This window comes from Sebastes umbrosus, chromosome 14 (assembly GCF_015220745.1).
Source record: "Sebastes umbrosus isolate fSebUmb1 chromosome 14, fSebUmb1.pri, whole genome shotgun sequence".
In the NCBI taxonomy this organism is placed as follows: domain Eukaryota; kingdom Metazoa; phylum Chordata; class Actinopteri; order Perciformes; family Sebastidae; genus Sebastes; species Sebastes umbrosus.
Genome location: NC_051282.1, coordinates 31,870,175 through 31,889,326, shown reverse-complemented (window position 1 = coordinate 31,889,326; position 19,152 = coordinate 31,870,175). Strand labels below are relative to the sequence as shown.

At 43.5% G+C, this 19,152-nt stretch overlaps 3 protein-coding genes across 4 annotated transcripts; 2 read left to right on the top strand and 1 right to left on the bottom strand.

The window, feature by feature from the left end:
• Positions 1-9,238: 9,238 nt before the first annotated feature.
• LOC119501732 lies at positions 9,239-10,316 on the top strand. 2 transcript variants are annotated; one of them, XM_037792303.1, is made up of 2 exons: positions 9,239-9,694; positions 9,761-10,316. In XM_037792303.1, the coding sequence occupies exons 1-2, from the start codon at positions 9,528-9,530 to the stop codon at positions 10,299-10,301; spliced, it is 708 nt and encodes a 235-aa protein (XP_037648231.1). In that variant the 5' UTR covers positions 9,239-9,527; the 3' UTR covers positions 10,302-10,316. The 2 variants fall into 2 exon arrangements, with proteins under 2 accessions (XP_037648231.1, XP_037648230.1); XM_037792302.1 differs by having other exon boundaries at positions 9,239-9,697; positions 9,764-10,316.
• A 603-nt stretch (positions 10,317-10,919) lies between these two features.
• On the bottom strand, positions 10,920-12,431 carry LOC119501731. The gene is made up of 2 exons (XM_037792301.1): positions 12,386-12,431; positions 10,920-12,256 (listed from the first exon to the last, which is right to left on the bottom strand). The coding sequence occupies exons 1-2, from the start codon at positions 12,410-12,412 to the stop codon at positions 11,639-11,641; spliced, it is 645 nt and encodes a 214-aa protein (XP_037648229.1). The 5' UTR covers positions 12,413-12,431; the 3' UTR covers positions 10,920-11,638.
• Positions 12,277-15,458, top strand: LOC119501730. The gene is made up of 2 exons (XM_037792300.1): positions 12,277-13,338; positions 14,614-15,458. Exon 1 carries the CDS (start codon positions 12,529-12,531, stop codon positions 13,312-13,314), a length of 786 nt encoding a protein of 261 aa, XP_037648228.1. The 5' UTR covers positions 12,277-12,528; the 3' UTR covers positions 13,315-13,338; positions 14,614-15,458.
• The last annotated feature ends 3,694 nt before the right edge of the window (positions 15,459-19,152 follow it).

Here is a 19,152-nt window from a genome sequence, read left to right as displayed (position 1 = left end):
TAGGTTGTGGTCTTCTGATTAGACCTGTGTGTTTTAAGGTGTTCCTGTAATAACAGCTGATTCATCATCACAGACTGTGTCTGGAGTTTAATGTCAGCAGCTGTAAAACCTGCAGAAACCGTCGGTGGACTCGCTGCTTGAATACAGGATGTGTTTCCACAGCAGCTCCTCTGTGATGTGACTGATGCAGCCAGTAAGAACTACTTACGTAACTTCTGTAAGTAGGCCGCAATATTTTATTTTATTAATTTATTTCTTATTTTTAGTCTAAAAAAATCTCCCACATTTTTCCAATAACTCATCACTGACCTTGTTAAGCTGATATTTAGCTGATATTTACTTGGATACTAATACTGCAGACTTGCAGTTCTACAAGTGTCTTGTCTCAAAGCTTTTACTTTGTGCTGCATTACTGAACACATGTCAGACAGCTACAACCAGGTCACAGTAAAGCGTACCACGACATTACACAGACATACTGCGTGTCATGAGTACGCATTTAAGCATTTTCTTGTGTCATTTGCGTGTCGTTTAGACAAGAAAACCAATTAGTTAAAGTAGGGGAAAACGTCATGGACTTAAAATAACTAAGTAAACTAAGTAAAACACATACGGAAACAACTACAGAAAACACGTCACAAACATCAACGAATAGTAGCGTCACAAACGTCAACGAATAGTAACGTCACCAATGTCAATGAATAGTAACATCGCAAACGGCAACAAATAGTAACGTGACAAACGTAAACGAATAGTCGCATCACAAACGTCAACGAATAGTAACATCACAACCATCAACGAATAGTAACGTGTCAAAACGTCAACGAATAGTAGCGTCACAAACGTCAACGAATAGTAACGTGTCAAAACGTCAACAAATAGTAGCGTTGCAAACGTCAACAAATAGTAACATAACAAACATCAATGAATAGTAGCGTCACAAACGTCAAAGAATAGTAACGTGTCAAAATGTCAACAAATAGTAGCGTCGCAAACGTCAACGAATAGTAACATAACAAACGTCAACGAATAGTAACGTCACAAACGTTAACGAATAGTAACATGACAAAAGTCAACAATAGTAACATAACAAACGTCAACGAATAGTAGCGTCACAAACGTCAACGAATAGTAACATGACAAACGTCAACAAATAGTAACATAACAAACGTCAACGAATAGTAACATGACAAAAGTCAACAAATAGTAACATAACAAACATCAACGAATAGTAGCGTCACAAACATCAACGAATAGTAACGTCACCAACGTCAATGAATAGTAACATCGCAAACGGCAACAAATAGTAACGTGACAAACGTAAACGAATAGTCGCATCACAAACGTCAACGAATAGTAACGTCACAACCATCAACGAATAGTAACGTGTCAAAACGTCAACGAATAGTAACGTGTCAAAACGTCAACGAATAGTAGCGTCACAAACGTCAACGAATAGTAACGTGTCAAAACGTCAACAAATAGTAGCGTCGCAAACGTCAACAAATAGTAACATAACAAACATCAACGAATAGTAGCGTCACAAACGTCAAAGAATAGTAACGTGTCAAAACGTCAACAAATAGTAGCGTCGCAAACGTCAACGAATAGTAACATAACAAACGTCAACGAATAGTAACGTCACAAACGTTAACGAATAGTAACATGACAAAAGTCAACAAATAGTAACATAACAAACGTCAACGAATAGTAGCGTCACAAACGTCAACGAATAGTAACATGACAAACGTCAACAAATAGTAACATAACAAACGTCAACCAATAGTAACATGACAAAAGTCAACAAATAGTAACATAACAAACGTCAACGAATAGTAACGTCACAAACGTCAACGAATAGTAACATAACAAACGTCAACAAATAGTAACATAACAAACGTCAACGAATAGTAACGTCACAAACGTCAACGAATAGTAACATAACAAAAGTCAACAAATAGTAAACATAACAAACGTCAACGAATAGTAACGTCACAAACGTCAACGAATAGTAACATGACAAATGTCAACGAATATTAACATCACAAATGTTAACAAATAGTAACATAACAAACGTCAACGAATAGTAGCGTCACAAACGTCAACGAATAGTAACATGACAAACGTCAACAAATAGTAACATAACAAACGTCAACGAATAGTAACATGACAAAAGTCAACAAATAGTAACATAACAAACATCAACGAATAGTAGCGTCACAAACATCAACGAATAGTAACGTCACCAACGTCAATGAATAGTAACATCGCAAACGGCAACAAATAGTAACGTGACAAACGTAAACGAATAGTCGCATCACAAACGTCAACGAATAGTAACGTCACAACCATCAACGAATAGTAACGTGTCAAAAACGTCAACGAATAGTAACGTGTCAAAACGGTCAACGAATAGTAGCGTCACAAACGTCAACGAATAGTAACGTGTCAAAACGTCAACAAATAGTATCGTCTCAAATGTCAACAAATAGTAACATAACAAACATCAACGAATAGTAGCGTCACAAACGTCAAAGAATAGTAACGTGTCAAAACGTCAACAAATAGTAGCGTCGCCAAACGTCAACGAATAGTAACATAACAAACGTCAACGAATAGTAACGTCACAAACGTTAACGAATAGTAACATGACAAAAGTCAACAAATAGTAACATAACAAACGTCAACGAATAGTAGCGTCACAAACGTCAACGAATAGTAACATGACAAACGTCAACAAATAGTAACATAACAAACGTCAACCAATAGTAACATGACAAAAGTCAACAAATAGTAACATAACAAACGTCAACGAATAGTAACGTCACAAACGTCAACGAATAGTAACATAACAACGTCAACAAATAGTAACATAACAAACGTCAACGAATAGTAACGTCACAAACGTCAACGAATAGTAACATAACAAAAGTCAACAAATAGTAACATAACAAACGTCAACGAATAGTAACGTCACAAACGTCAACGAATAGTAACATGACAAATGTCAACGAATATTAACATCACAAATGTTAACAAATAGTAACATAACAAACGTCAACGAATAGTAGCGTCACAAACGTCAACGAATAGTAACATGACAAACGTCAACAAATAGTAACATAACAAACGTCAACGAATAGTACATGACAAAAGTCAACAAATAGTAACATAACAAACGTCAACGAATAGTAGCGTCACAAACGTCAACGAATAGTAACATAAACGTCAACAAATAGTAACATAACAAACGTCAACGAATAGTAACGTCACAAACGTCAACGAATAGTAACATGACAAAAGTCAACAAATAGTAACATAACAAACGTCAACGAATAGTAACGTCACAAACGTCAACGAATAGTAACATGACAAATGTCAACGAATATTAACATCACAAATGTTAACAAATAGTAACATAACAAACGTCAACGAATAGTAGCGTCACAAACGTCAACGAATAGTAACATGACAAACGTCAACAAATAGTAACATAACGAACGTCAACGAATAGTAACATGACAAAAGTCAACAAATAGTAACATAACAAACGTCAATGAATAGTAGTGTCACAAACGTCAACGAATAGTAACATAACAAACGTCAACAAATAGTAACATAACAAACGTCAATGAATAGTAACGTCACAAACGTCAACGAATAGTAACATGACAAAAGTCAACAAATAGTAACATAACAAACGTCAACGAATAGTAATGTCACAAACGTCAACGAATAGTAACATGACAAATGTCAACGAATATTAACATCACAAATGTTAACAAATAGTAACGTGACAAACGTCAACGGATAGTAACATGACAAACGTCAACGAATAGTAACATCAGAAACGGTCTTCCTCTCTTTTTATACTACATCACTAACTCTTACCGTAGCATTTATATGCGGATGCGTTTACATTGCAGTCAGTACAGAATACATGGCAAGAAAGACGTACTTATTGCACGCTAAACGCCTTGCACATTTGGCATTTATGCGCCTTTTTGTGCAAACGGGCCGTCTCAGGACAGTCCAGATCTTATTTTTTAAAAGTTGTGAAGACATAAAAGAGATAATTGTTTATTTTTCCAAACTTTTGGGAGGTCAGTTTACACCTCCAGAGGTCTTTAAGGGCCGTAATCTAAATATCTTGAACTCCATGTTGAAACAGGTGAGATACTTACATGCCGTCGTTGTTTTCTTCTTCTGTGGTGTCACAGTTGTGATCAGTGAACAGACTGCATCACCTGAGTCTGTTTCTGATTCAGCTCACGTCTGGTCGACTCTCTCATCTCGTGTCTTTGAATGCTTCGGTCTCGAGGGTCCACACTTCCTCTCGTCTCAGCAGGAATCGAACTAAAACTTTGCAGCCGTGGCCCCAAAAACTTCAACTCTGAGTGACATCATTAGTTATTTATGATGTCCTCAGTTCACTCTTCATTAATTCTCATCTCCCACGCTTTAGTTTCTATCACACTGTACGCCCCGAAGACACTTCTGGAGTTTAAACAAACTTAGTGAACTAAACTGAGCATCTCTTTAACGGCTGGTTTCTACCCGGAGGTTTGGTTACGTCATCGGCGTCCTTCACTTCAACGCTGAAGACGACTGTTTAACAGAGTCGTGTAAATAATCAGACAAAGAAGAAAACACTGGATAAACTCTCAGGTGTTTGCAGAGAGTCTCCTAAAGTTGCACTTGCTAACATCTTGGTTTTTGGCAATCACCATCTTGGCTTTTGGGTGTTGGTGAGTGTTGGTGAGGTTTTGTTGGGTGTGGTGAGTGTTGGTGTGTGTTGGTGTTGGTGTGTGTTTGTGGATGTTGGTGGGTGTTGGTGGATGTTGGTGAGTGTTGGTGTGTGTTGGTGTTGGTGTGTGTTTGTGGATGTTGGTGGGTGTTGGTGGGTGTTGGTGAGTGTTGGTGTGTGTTGGTGGGTGTTGGTGGGTGTTTGTGGGTGTTTGTGGGTGTTTGTGGGTGTTGGTGTTGGTGGGTTTTGGTGAGTGTTGGTGGGTATTGGTGAGTGTTGGTGAGTGTTGGTGGATGTTGGTGGGTGTTGGTGGGTGTGGTGTTGGTGGGTGTTGGTGGGTGTTGGTGTTGGTGTGTGTTTGTGGGTGTTGGTGGGTGTTGGTGGGTGTTGGTGTTGGTGTGTGTTTGTGGGTGTTGGTGGGTGTTGGTGGGTGTTGGTGGACGTTGGTGGGTGTTGGTGAGTGTTGGTGGGTATTGGTGAGTGTTGGTGAGTGTTGGTGGATGTTGGTGGGTGTTGGTGGATGTTGGTGGGTGTTGGTGGGTGTTGGTGTTGGTGGGTGTTGGTGGGTGTTGGTGTTGGTGTGTGTCTGTGGGTGTTGGTGGGTGTTGGTGTTGGTGTGTGTTTGTGGGTGTTGGTGGGTGTTGGTGGGTGTTGGTGGGTGTTGGTGTTGGTGAGTGTTGGTGAGTGTTGGTGGGTGTTGGTGGATGTTGGTGTGTGTTAGTATTTTGTCCAGTGATATAGAGGTTTTACTGAATGCTAAATTAACTCGAGACGCAGCCAAAGATTTGTAACCAACATCTGGTTCGACAGCAACAATGTAATCCCGTTAACCATCTCCAGCTTCTTCACACAGAAACATGAAATCCTCTCCGACTGAAACACTTCCCCGTGAACGCCAGGAGAGGGTTTATGGGCTTCATGAAACAATAGCAGCATACTTCTGGACACTTTTAATCTCCCGTCTTCAGGCTGACGGGGACATGGAACATGTTTGTTAATGCCTTTATAATTATATTTCCTCTCATCTCAAAGAGAAACAGACTGACGGAGTCTTAGAAGGAAAAGCATTTTAAACTAAGAGACGTCTGAGACGATGAACACCAGATTTATTTCTGTAGTTTTTATTATTCTAACGAGCAGCAAAGACTCAGAGACAGTTGTTGTTGTAGTTACTTCCTCCAAGATGTTTACGTACGTACTTACACCAAGAAATACTGTTCGAAAACCGGTGGTGGAACTAAGTACATTTACCTACTGTACTTCAATTCTCAGGTACTTGAGTATTTCCATTTGTATGCGACTCTTGAGTGAACATTTTACTTGTCAATCAATACTTATTTCATACTTTAAGTACATTTAGCTGATACATACTTTTACTTCAGTAAGGTTTTGAATGCAGGACTTTTCTTGTAGTGGAGTATTTTCACAGTGTGGTATTAGTACTTTTACTGCAGTAAAGGATTTTCTGCCACCACTGGAAGCTGTTGATGTTTTTACACGTAAATGTATAATGTGTAATATTTCCCCAATAAAATGTCTAAAAACGACTACATCTATGTTATATATATAATTTAGTTGAGTTGTGTTCTTAAATTAACCCAAATGTGTTTCATTTGGTCGCCTGTCGATACCGTCATATCCTCTTTCTGCAGCGTTGAGGTCGTCTGTCAGAAGTAATCTCTCGCCCATAAACATGAGTTTATGGTCTCAATCGCTGGTTTCAAGTCTTCTTCAATACAGCATGATGTTCATTTAGTAGATTATGGTCCCATTGAGAGTCAGATAGACCATAAAGCAGGGGATGCTTTAGGGCGGGGCTACCTGCTGATTGACGGGTCGTTACCACAGCGTTGTCCGGTCTGGGAGTTGTCATCTTACAACTTTAACCCTTTCACAGCGTGTTTTCAGTTCTTCAAAGTTAATTAAAACATTTTGGTCATCTAAAAACATTTTATTCAGCGTTCGGTTATAGCTCCACCCTCTCGTGTCACTTCTGGTTGCAAAAAAACAAGATGGCGACGACCAGAAACCAAGATGGCGAAGGCCAAAAACTAACTATAAGTCTAATGCAGTGAGGGCCAAAGAGCAGATGTACTACGGAGTATTAGAAACACATTGAGGGGAAAACATCTGAGTTTATAGAATAAAGTCTGTATGTAAATATATAAACAGAATTTAATGGAATAGATCGACCCCATTGTCACCGAGTGTGCGTGTGTTTGCACGTGTGTTTGCACGTGTGTGTATGTGTGTGCACGTGCGTGTGTGCGCGTTTGTGCACGTGTGTGCATGTGTGTGTGTGTGTGTGTGTGTGTAGTGTGCACGTGTGTGTGTGTATGGTGACATCAGTGGTGACATCAGTGGTGACATCATAAAGGAGTGGTGACATCATAACAGAGTGGTGACATCATAAAAGAGTGGTGACATCATAAAAGAGTGGTGACATCATAAAGGAGTGGTGACATCATAAAGGAGTGGTGACATCATAAAAGAGTGGTGACATCATAAAGGAGTGGTGACATCATAAAGGGGTGGTGACATCAGTGGACCATGTCACCACCCTTTATGATGTCACCATAGAAATTATAAAGTACTTATTTCATATTACACAAACTACTGATGAAATAACAGAAATTATTACATTACTATTAATTAGGAAACATTATTAATTATTATTTTATTGTTTGTTAACAGTGAATTAACTTATTAAGTAAAGTGTAATTAACTATCATCTTTTAAAGTGTGTGTTGTGCACGTGTGTGTGCATGTGTGTGTTTGGGTGACATCATAGCAGTGGTGACATCATCACTGCATCGTGACATCACCAGATGGAACTCTGACGTATTAAAGGAGTGGGGACATCATAGCATGGTGACATCATCACTGCTATGACATCACCAGATGGAACTCTGATGTATTAAGGGAGTGGTGGCGTCATAAAGGAGCAACATTCCAGAGAGAATCTCAAAATCTCTTGACTCAAGGTGAATCTGAAGACTTGATTAGACGAACGGATCGACTGAGAGAAGAAGCTGAGAAAGAGGTATGAATTTTATTAGTTTAATGAATTTTATTACTATTTTATGAATTCATTGCTTCAGATTAAACGTCCCAACGGTATATGAAACAGTTAAAATGATCCTCAACATTTAAATGCAGCTTACATGTTAGTTAATAATAATTAGGGCTGCAAGTAACGATTACCTTCATTTTGGATTAATCTCTCAGTTAGTTTCTTGATTAATGGATTAGTTGTGTCAGAATAAGGTGAAAATATGGATCAGTATTTCCCAAAAGCCCAAGATGACAAATGTCTTGTAGATATTCAGTTTACTGTCACAGAGGAGGAAAGAAACCAGAAAATATTCACATTTAAGAAGCTGGAATCAGAGAATTTACACTTTTGTTTTTCTTAAAAAAATCGCTCTCAAACCAATTTTCGAAATAGTTGGCGATAATTAATTTAATAGTTGACTTAACTAATTGATTATTCGTTGCAGCTTTAATAATAATGATCCAGTACTGTAATAACATAACACTGACAGGTGCCGTTCTGCACAATTAGTACTAATCGATCAAAATTAGTGATCTATGTTCAAGCAGAGCTGCTTGAGCCCCGCAACCACCAGTTTTTTATGAATTTTACGGTCGTTTATAGTCATTGCTATATTATACATCACTGGTATCAGTAGTACTAGTAGTACCTGAATCTTACAGTTTGCACTTTGTGTTTTTAGGTTTTTTTCAACAGATTACAGACGTCAAACAATGATGGACGAAGCAATCTCCAACGAGCTCGTTGAATGCACACTGGGACAGGTTGAGTCCGATATCGATGAACTGATCCAGACCATCTCGAGCATCGAGTCTGGGGAGTACTCCGCGTCAGAGGAGATCGATGACGAAAAAGAAGATGAACGCTTGGCTGTTGATCGCATCCAGCAAAATGTGGAGTGGTATTTGAACGATTTTTTTAACCTCCGGCGATCTTTTTCAGAGGACCAAGAAGAGGAAGACGAGTAATTTGGGTGTATGTAGGCAGACAGAGCAAGTTCAAGAAGAAGAATAAGAAGCCTTTTTGGAAGCCCTGGCCTAAATGGAGACCACGGAAAAGGGCCCGGCGAGCAAGAAAGCGGGCTCCGCGTCCTGAGACACCTGTCGGCAGCGAGGCTGCTAATGAAGCAGACTTGACATCTGTCCCTCTGGAACCGATAGATGTGCCATATGAAGATGTCCAACAACAGAGTAGCAACTGGCAGACGTTCGAGCAAGATCAGCAGCAAGAAGAGGAAGTCTTTTTGGAAGCGCTTGCTTAAATGGAATCCATGGAAATGGGCCCAGCAAGCAAGAAAGCAGGACAGTGACTCAAACTCCGTCCCTCCGAGTCTTGAGACGACTGCCACTTCCTTAATCGACTCCAGTGAGGCTGTTAATGAAGCAGACTTGACTTCTCTGATAAAAGACATTTTGGATAGGGCTATCAACTCGGTACTCATTGAGGCCTTCGTCAACAGTGACTCAAAGTCCGTCCCTCCGAGTCCTGAGACGACCACCACTTCCTTAATCGACTCCCGTGAGGACAGCGAGGCTGTTAATGAAGCAGACTTCACCTCTGCGGTAAATGCGGATTCGGATAAGACTGTCGAGTCAGTACTCGTTGACGCCTTCGTCGACAGTGACTCAAAATCCGGCCCTCCGAGTCGTGAGATGACTGCCACTTCCTTAATCGACTCCAGTGAGGACTTCACCTCCATCCCTCTGACACCGATAGATATGTCATATGAAGATGTCCAAATACAGAGTAGCACTGGCAGATGTCAAGCAAGATCAGCAGCAAAAGAAGAAGTCTTTTTGGAAACGCTTGCTTAAATGGAATCCATGGAAATGGGCCCAGCGAGCAAGAAAGCAGGATTCGGATAAGACTGTCGAGTCAGAACTCATTGAGGTCTCTGACGACAGTGACTCAAACTCTGTCCCTCCGAGTCTTGAGACGACTGCCACTTCCTTAATCGACTCCAGTGAGGCTGTTAATGAAGCAGACTTGACTTCTCTGATAAAAGACATTTTGGATAGGGCTATCAACTCGGTACTCGTTGAGGCCTTCGTCAACAGTGACTCAAAGTCCGTCATTCCGAGGCGTGTGTCGAATGCCACTCCCTCAATCGGCTCCATTGAGGACAGCGAGGCTGTTAATGAAGCAGACTTGACATCTGCATTCAATGCAGATTCGGATAAGACTGCCGAGTCGGTACTCGTTGACACCTTCGTCGACAGTGACTCAAAATCCGGCCCTCCGAGTCCTGAGATGACTGCCACTCCCTCAATCGGCTCCATTGAGGACAGCAAGGATGTTAATGAAGCAGACTTGACCTCTCTGATAAATGACATTTTGGATAGGGCTATCAAGTCGCTACTCGTTGAGGCCTTAGTCGCCAGTGACTCAAAGTCTGTCATTCCGAGGCGTGTGTCGAATGCACTCCCTCAATCGGCTCCAGTGAGGACAGCGAGGCTGTTAATGAAGCAGACTCTACCTCCATCCCTCTGGAACCGATAGATGTGCCATATGAAGATGTCCAACTACAGAATGGCAGTGGCAGATTTAAAACGGGATCAACAGCAAGAACAGGAGGACTTCTTGGAGGCGCTGGCTTAATCGAAATACATGGAAAAGGGCCCTGGGAGCAAGAAAGCAGGATTCGGATAAGACTGCCGAGTCAGAAACTCATTGACGTCTTCGTCAACAATGACTCAAACTCCGTCCCTCCGAAGTCCTGAGATGACTGCCACTCCCTCAATCGGCTCCATTGAGGACAGCAAGGATGTTAATGAAGCAGACTTGACCTCTCTGATAAATGACATTTGGATAGGGCTATCAAGTCGCTACTCGTTGAGGCCTTAGTCGCCAGTGACTCAAAGTCTGTCATTCCGAGGCGTGTGTCGAATGCCACTCCCTCAATCGGCTCCAGTGAGGACAGCGAGACTGTTAATGAAGCAGACTCTACCTCCATCCCTCTGGAACCGATAGATGTGCCATATGAAGATGTCCAACTACAGAATGGCAGTGGCAGATTTAAAAACGGGATCAACAGCAAGAACAGGAGGACTTCTTGGAGGCGCTGGCTTAATCGAAATACATGGAAAAGGGCCCTGGGAGCAAGAAAGCAGGATTCGGATAAGACTGCCGAGTCAGAACTCATTGACGTCTTCGTCAACAATGACTCAAACTCCGTCCCTCCGAGTCCTGAGACGACTGCCACTTCCTTAATCGACTCTGTGTTCAATGCAGATTCGGATAAGACTGCCAAGTCGGTACTCGTTGACGTCTCCCTCGACAATGACACAAAATCCGACCCTCCGAGTCCTGAGAGGCCTGCCACTCCTCAATCAGCTCTAGTGATGACAACAAGGCTGTTAAGAAAGCACACTTGACCTCTGTGATAAATACCGATTTGGAAAAGGCTATCAAGGCTATCGTACTCATTGACGCCTTCGTCAAGAGTGACTCAAAGTCCGTCATTCCGAGGCGTGTGTCGAATGCCACTTCCTTAATCGATTCCAGTGAGGACAGCGAGGCTGTTAATGAAGCAGGCTTCACCTCTATCCCTCTGGAACCGATAGATATGCCATACAAAGATCTCCAACTACAGAATGGCAGTGGCAGACGTCTAAGCAAGATCAGCAGCACAATGAGGAAGTATTCTTGGAGGCGCTGGCTTAAATACAATCCATGGAAAAGGGCCCAGCAAGCAAGACAGCAGGATTTGGATAACACTATCGAGACAGACGACATTGACGTCTTTGTCGACAGAGACTCCAAATGTGTCACTCTCTCACTCAGATCCAGAAGGACAGAGGTCAAGGCTGTTAATAAAGCAGACTTGACCTCTGTGTTCAATGCGGATTCGGATAAGACTGCCGAGTCGGTACTCGTTGATGCCTTCGTCGACAGTGACTCAAATCCGTCCCTCCGAGTCCTGAGAGGCCTGCCAATCCCTCAATCGGCTCCATTGAGGACAGCAAGGCTGCTAATGAGACAGACTGGACCTCTGTGTTCAATGACGATAGGGATAGCACTATCGAGTCAGATGACATTGACGTCTTCGTCGACAGAGCCTCCAAATCCATCACTCTCTCAATCAGATCCAGAAGCACAGAGCTCAAGGCTGTTAATGAAGCAGACTTGACCTCTGTGTTCAATGCGGATTCGGATAAGACTGTCCCAGTCGGTACGCATTGACGCTTTCCTTGACAGTGACTCAAAATCCTCCTTTTGAGTCCTAAGAGGCCTGCCCCTCCCTCAATTTGCTCCAGTGAGGACAGCGAGGATGATAATGAGGAAGACTTGACCTCTGTGTTCAATGACGATAGGGATAACACTATCGAGTCAGACGACATTGACGTCTTCGTCGACAGAGCCTCCAAATCCGTCACTCTCTCAATCAGATCCAGAAGCAAAGAGCTCAAGGCTGTTAATGAAGCAGACGTCACCTCTGTGTTCAATGCCAATTCGGATGAGAACGACATTGACGTCTTTGTCGACAGAGCCTCCAAATACGTCACTTTCTCAATCGGTTCCAGCAAGACAGAGGCCAAGGCTGTTAATGAAGCAGATGTCACCTCTGCGTTCAATGCCAATTCAGATAAGACTAACGAGTCAGACGGCATTGACGTCTTCGTCGACAGAGCCTCCAAATCGGTCACTCTCCCAATCAGATCCAGAAGCCCAGAGGTCAAGGTTGTTAATGAAGCAGACTTCACCTCTGTCCCTCTGGAACCAATAGATGAGCCATATGAAGAGGTCAGTATACGGATTAGCAGGGGCACACGTCAAAGCAAGATCAGCAGCAAGAAGAAGAAGTCTTTTTGTAAGCGCTGGCTTAAATGGAATCCATGGAAAAGTGCCAAGCGAGCAAGTAGAGCTGGATACGGATAAGACTTTCGAGTCAGTGAGTGAGTTCAGGGATTCCGACAGGACAGACGAGACGTCTGCAGGCAAGACTTGTAAGAAAGAGAAGAAGGGTCTCTGGAAGTACTTGACTAAATGGAACCGACGGACGAACGTCCAGCCTGCAACACGACAGGATGTGGATGAAACCGTTGAGTCGGACGAGGACGTTGACTCGGACGAGGACGACGTTGAGTCGGACGAGGACGACACACCAGAGGCCGCGCAAGCCTCACAGAATGACGGATCTTCAAATGTCCATTGCCTCTGCAATAAGCCAGTTGGACAAACCAAAAGGACGCCTTGGTGGTGCTTTCGTAATTCCCAGAGCAATAAGGTCCAACCGGATTTAAGCCAACCAATGGACAAAGCTGTCAAGTCACCTGGACCCAAACGCTCCACATCTCGTCATGGAGCAAAATCTCGCATCAGCTACAGACGGCCGAACAACACCCCTCTGGTGTTGCAGGATTATGATGGAGAAGAGGATGAGGATATGACATTGGAGGAAACCACAAACGCCACAGCTCCGCACTCCATTGTTGAGGGTGACGACAACATCCTGTGTGACGGTGTGAGCTCACTTCCCTCCGACAGAGGAAGATGTCACGGCTGCTTCTGACACGGACGCCAATAAGACCCTCGATGACGCGGGCAGCAGTCACTCTGCGACCTGCGAGGTACGTATGCATTTATACCTGGAAAATGAAATCGATTAGACCAGATTTAAAGACAAAAAAGAGTACATTAAACAAGATAAGACGCAACGAGTTCATAGTTCAGTTATACAGAATAGATCAGCAAGAAAAAAAATCAATTACTCTTATGCTGTGATCAGACTACACGATATTTTTGTCTTTGACGATGGCCACCATGTCAGATCTAACGATCACAGCGCCATAAACTCTTTCGGTGTCTTGGTCGGGTGCGTGGCAAGACTACACGTATGACCACGACCAATCACGGCACGTCGTATTCCACGATCGTGCGCGAGTTCAGACGTCATCGGGGAGGCGGTTTGAAGCAACTGTCAATAGGTTCGTTGGAGAGGAGCAAGGCCTGCGCAGAATCGATCACCGGCGATTGCCGTGCAATGCATGCCGGTTAGATTTGTGTTTGACTTGATGCCGACATGCTCTGACGTCATGCACACGTGGGCAACGATGACTTCACGAGATCGAGTTTTTAGAACCTATTTATTTACAAACAAATACAAATAAAGTGGCCTACAGATGGGATCTAACAGGAAGTCATTTTTTTCTGGGACTTCCTGTACATTTTTTGAAGGCTGCTAGAAACGGCTGGAAACTGTCCGACTCGACCGCAGCTTTTAGTCACCGCCCCCCCTGCTGCTGCCGCCTGATCTCGTCTGCTTTCCAGGCGAGGCGCAGTTCATCTTCAATGCTTGGGTAATGATAATTTAGCATATTCCCGCAATTAGGACCCGAAGATATGCCGACCCGTCTTGAAACACAGACGAAGGACTCGAGGGGTTTTGCTTGCACCCTCTGACTCGCATGCAAGCAAAACCCTGTGGCGCAATGAAAGTGAGGGCCAGTGTGTGCCGCCTGAGGTGGGATCCCGGCCCCGTGGCGTCGGGCGCACCACCGGCCCGTCTCGCCCGCACCATGGGGGAGGTGGAGCGTGAGGAGCTGAAAGATGGTGACAAGAGGTTAACGTCACGCTGCCATAAAGTGGTATCGTTGCCGTTGTATCGGAGCCATTTTGGGAGTACAAGTACATGAGCACAGTATCAGACCCGATACCCGATACTGGTATCGGTATGATATTGTGTAGTCTGATCCCGGCATTACTTAAGCAAAGCTGTTTATGCAGAACAGAGAGTAGATCTCTCCTGTCGTCTTCATACTGAACTTTGATCTCTGTACTTACTTGTTTTTTTTCATTTCAAAATATCGTAGACAGCACCGGATCAGCCGGAGAAAAGACCGTCTCTGCTGAAGAGGATCCTCTGCCGCCTCCACCTATATCATGTGAAATAATCCCCCCCCCACCGAGAGCCTGGTTCTGCTCAAGGTTTCTCCCCCGTTGAAGGGGGAGTTTTCCTCGCCACCGTCCCCCCCTCTTGCTGAGGGGTGAACGTTGGTCTGTTTAGGACGATCAGGTCCTATCGGTACGGTTGATCCGTACACTGTTAACCCGGGTACAGTGTTAACCCGGGTTTGGTTTAAAATAAACTTTTATATTAATCATTAATTATTCTTTTATCTCATTACTAAATCAAATAAGTTGTTTGTAATATTCAGCAGTGTAATTATCATGTTAAGCAGAAATAACTATTAGATTTCTAATAATGATAATGGATAATAATGAGTGGAAACATGAGCTCATGGTCGTGGCTCCGAGGCCCCGCTCCGGAGGGTTGGAGATCTACATCTGGACGTCGACGGCTGCTCTTTCTCCCCAACCTGGATGTCATCCTGGACCCGACTGGATTCCAGTCGCACGTCAAGTCCATCATCAAATCTTCCACCTGAGAAACATCTCTCCACTCACTCGGCAATCACTCTCTGACTCCGTGGCAGAATCCCTCGTCCACGCCTTCGTCACCTCCCGTCTGGACTAATGGAGTTCTGTCCTGGACTTATCTTTAGTTATCCTTCATGTTACAGGGATTTTAGGTCAGCCTTATAGTTTCACATCACCCATCACCTCACTACCAACTACTGACTACTGCTTTACACCCTTATTGATCTTCTGTTGATTCAGTTGGATTACCTTTAATAATGTACCTGCATTACTTAACTGTTACTGTGTGGACTTCTCTTCTCTGTTGAGCTCTTGAACGAGCTGAGGATGGGTCCGATTTCATGTGTGTACCTGGATGTATATGACAAATAAAGGTTTCTTCTTCATCTTCTTCAACTATCTGTTTATATCTTTCTGGGAAAATGATTATCCAACAGACCGGTCCGGTAACAACAGAGTCAGCTAATAGGTTCATGGTTTATAACGTGTTTCTGGCTAACGCTACAGTAGCTAACATGTTTTCAATATCTCAACGTAGAGATTCAAAACGTGTTTTGTTAAAGTTGCACGTGAGTGATGTGTTGCATAATGGCAGTAAAAGGAGCCGGTCATTGTTTGGTTATTAGCGGAGGTCGGTTATGGAACTGAGCGGTCTTTTATGTTCAGGGTTACATCCCTCCCATCCTCCAAAAAGAAACGTCCCCATTTCTAAACAAGTGCAGTAAACCCACTTGGACACGCTCACATCAACTTGCCAGCTTTACAACAACAACATTTCAACACTGAACATTTCCATGTTCTCTTACATAACTGCAGTCTCAACTAAGTATGTCACACTATTTTCACACACCAGAAATAGCTGCTACACGTAGCACCTAGACCAACCATGTTACACTGAAACAAGGTGCTACTGCAAGGAGAAAACATGTCCAACCATAACGTCCCTCATACTATACGACTTTCGTTGATTTCACGACCACAGGTGTCGCTGTTTACAAGCATTTCTGAAAGGTACAAATAGTCCCTTTAACCATAAGTAACAAAGTCCTTGAAACGAACTGGTTGTCTCACGATTCGTCCAGAGAGAGACGCAGTCTGTTGCGGCTCATTGACGTCCCCGACATGAACCGTCCCTGAGCCGTCAGCGACCCGCGGCTCCTCAGACACACAGTCCACATCTGGGGACCGCTCATCCGGCAGCGAGGGAGCTGGAAGAGGAGAAACTGGAAGAGGAGAAGCTGGAAGAGGAGAAGCTGGAAGAGGAGAAGCTGGGAGGCTCCTCAAAATAACCAGAACCAGTCCGGAGCTCGTGGCATGTCGCCGTCTCTCTACGGCATCACGGTAACAATCTTATATAGAAGGTGATTCTGGGTCTGCTCCCACACTACCGAAGTGTTTTTATTACGCAGAAACATTGTGGACAGTATTCACTGCGATCACAGGACTTCTTGCGCTCTCTGTCCCAAAAGCTCGGACAAAAATTGAGGAAAGGGCTTTTTCCTATTGTGCACCCTCAGCCTGGAATCTGCTCCAAAATGACCTGGAAATCAAAATCAAGGAGCTGGTCTCATTAAACATCATTAAACATGTTTAATTCTAGAATGAAGGCTTTAGAAGCAGACTCTGTGGCTTCCAAACGTTTTCAGCTCCCTTGTTGTTCAGCTGACTCCCAGAAAAGTTCCTTCTTGTCCCCCCATTTGTCTTCAGATAGTTCTCTTTTAATGCACATGTTAGTGCTTTTAGTGTTTGTGACTGTATTTGTGTCTCCGTCTGCAGCTTAGTGTTCTTGCTGCTGACCGTCTCGGCCAGGTCTCCCTTGGAAAAAGGTTCTTAATCTCAACGGGACTAACCTGGTTAAATAAAGGTTTAATACAAAATCAATTTAAAAAGTCACAGGGACATCCCACCGATACATGGACGTACGGAGGACAGATGCTGGACAGATGTATGGAGGACTGAGATAGCTGGAAAGCCCGTCTGAGGACGACCCAAGGTGGACTGGAGTCTCTGGTGGAGTCTCTGGTGGAGGTGTCGGAGAGGAGGATGCTGAGGAAACTACTCAGTGTTAGGGACAACGCCTCTCATCCTCTGCACGCCACACTGGAGTCATACCAGAGCTCCTTCAGCCGTAGACGGAGACCACCGAGGTGCACCGCAGAACGCCACCCTGGAGTCATACCAGAGCACATATTCTTTTACGCACTGGTGCTAGAAATAGTACTTTTATTTTATACACTTGAACTTGTTGTATTTTGAGCAATCTCTGGCACAATAATTTCCTACGGGATTAATAAAGTTCTATCTTATCTTATCTTTGAGGTTTTGAGAGTCAATGACGAGAAAACACGTCCAGTTTTATTCTGATATGAAGCCGAGTCATCAGCTGAGTAACACTAGAACAGAGTTAGAGTACGATGAGTGAACGTGAGGAGAGTATTAGACTGGAGGAACAGAGGAAGCATCATATCTCTCCTGCTGTTCATCTCTTCTCTTCTTCTCTCTCTTCTCTTATCGGCTCTTCGTTGGTTTCCAGATGCAGATTGATGGTTTTAATGGGCAGTCCAGACGGGGCAACAAATCCCAGTTAAACACCGGAGTACAACACCAGTTATAAATCCTGTCCCTGCGTGTCTCCGTGGTGCGTTCAGGGGCAGAATTATGATGTCTGTATGCTGCACATCTTCATCTCTTTGTAATATTTCCCTCTTGTTCGTCTTTAATTTCACAGATAATGTTTGTACTTTTTATATTTTACTCGTAGAAGATGAAAGAAGTCGGTGTGCTGCTCGTGTTTTAATATAAACCGTTGAGGAGGAATGATTGTCTCCTACAGTACAACTGGAGCTTCCTTATTGTTATAATCATCATTATCGTCGTCGTTATGCACACATCGCTGCTTTATTTCTCTCCCACCGTTCTCCTGAGCACATAACTTACCGGCTAATAACAGTTCACAGATAGTTTTAGAACTCTTTTACACATTTTCTACGTGATTACAGTGTGCTGTGATTACCAGGAGAAGAGCTGCCGGCTCAGAGAGAGTTCACGTTAACGGAGTCTGAAGGCTGAATGTGTTCATTAACTTCCATCTTTAATAACGTATTGTTCTCCAGCTGTGACCACACAGATAACAAGATCAACAAAAAGTTTTGCAAACAAATAAAATAACTCTAAAAGTTCATAATACAGAGAATAATAACTGTTTGTGTCTTTATGATTAGGTTATGGTTATGATACAGTTTGTTTCCCTCTGCTTCCTGTCTTTATGGAAAAACTGGGATGTCCATTTTCAGAGGGGTCCCTTGACCTCTGACCTCCAGAGAGGAATGTCATATTTGATGACATGTAGTTGTCAGTATGCTGTCCGTACTGATGCAGTCCATACCGATGCAATCCGTACCGATGCAGTCCGTACCGATGCAGTCCGTACCGATGCAGTCCGTACCGATGCATTACGTACCGACGCAGTCCGTACCGATGCAGTCCGTAGTATCCAGACTACAGATTATAACGGGCTGCAGATGAAGAATCAGAGAGGTGTGTGTCAGCGTTTAATAATACAGATAAAGTGACTGCTGCCACGGTGACCACATCTCTGAGATGTTGTTTTATTAAAGTGAACATGAAGCTGTGTGTGTGTGTGTGTGTGTGTGTGTGCGTGCGTGCGTGCGTGCGTGCGTGCGTGCGTGCGTGCGTGCGTGCATGATGGACATCCAGATATAGTTCATCATGCTCAGAGTCGCCTTCAGGTCAACAAACAGCGACGGACTCACATCCTGTAATATGTCGGCCGGTGTGTGTGTGTGTGTGTGTGTGTGTGTGTGTGTGTGTGTGTGCGTGTGCGTGTGCGTGTGTACACACGTGAGCCTCCTCTTCTTTAACGCAACTATAATCAATATTTTTATCTTAGCGATGGATCACATGACCACTTGCATGTGGTTCCCCTTCAGCATTTTAATGGACTGCCGAT

Coding starts and splice junctions, on each gene's coding strand:
- LOC119501731 (XM_037792301.1), bottom strand. CDS start 12,412: ATGCCGTCTGACTCGTTAGTCTTATCT. Junction 12,257..12,385: donor CTGACTCGTTAGTCTTATCT/GAATTGGCATTG, acceptor TCGTTCTCATCC/GAATTGGCATTGAACACAGA.
- LOC119501730 (XM_037792300.1), top strand. CDS start 12,529: ATGAGCCATATGAAGAGGTCAGTATACGGATTAGCAGGGGCACACGTC.
- LOC119501732 (XM_037792303.1), top strand. CDS start 9,528: ATGAAGATGTCCAAATACAGAGTAGCACTGGCAGATGTCAAGCAAGAT. Junction 9,695..9,760: donor GAGTCAGAACTCATTGAGGT/CTCTGACGACAG, acceptor TTCCTTAATCGA/CTCCAGTGAGGCTGTTAATG.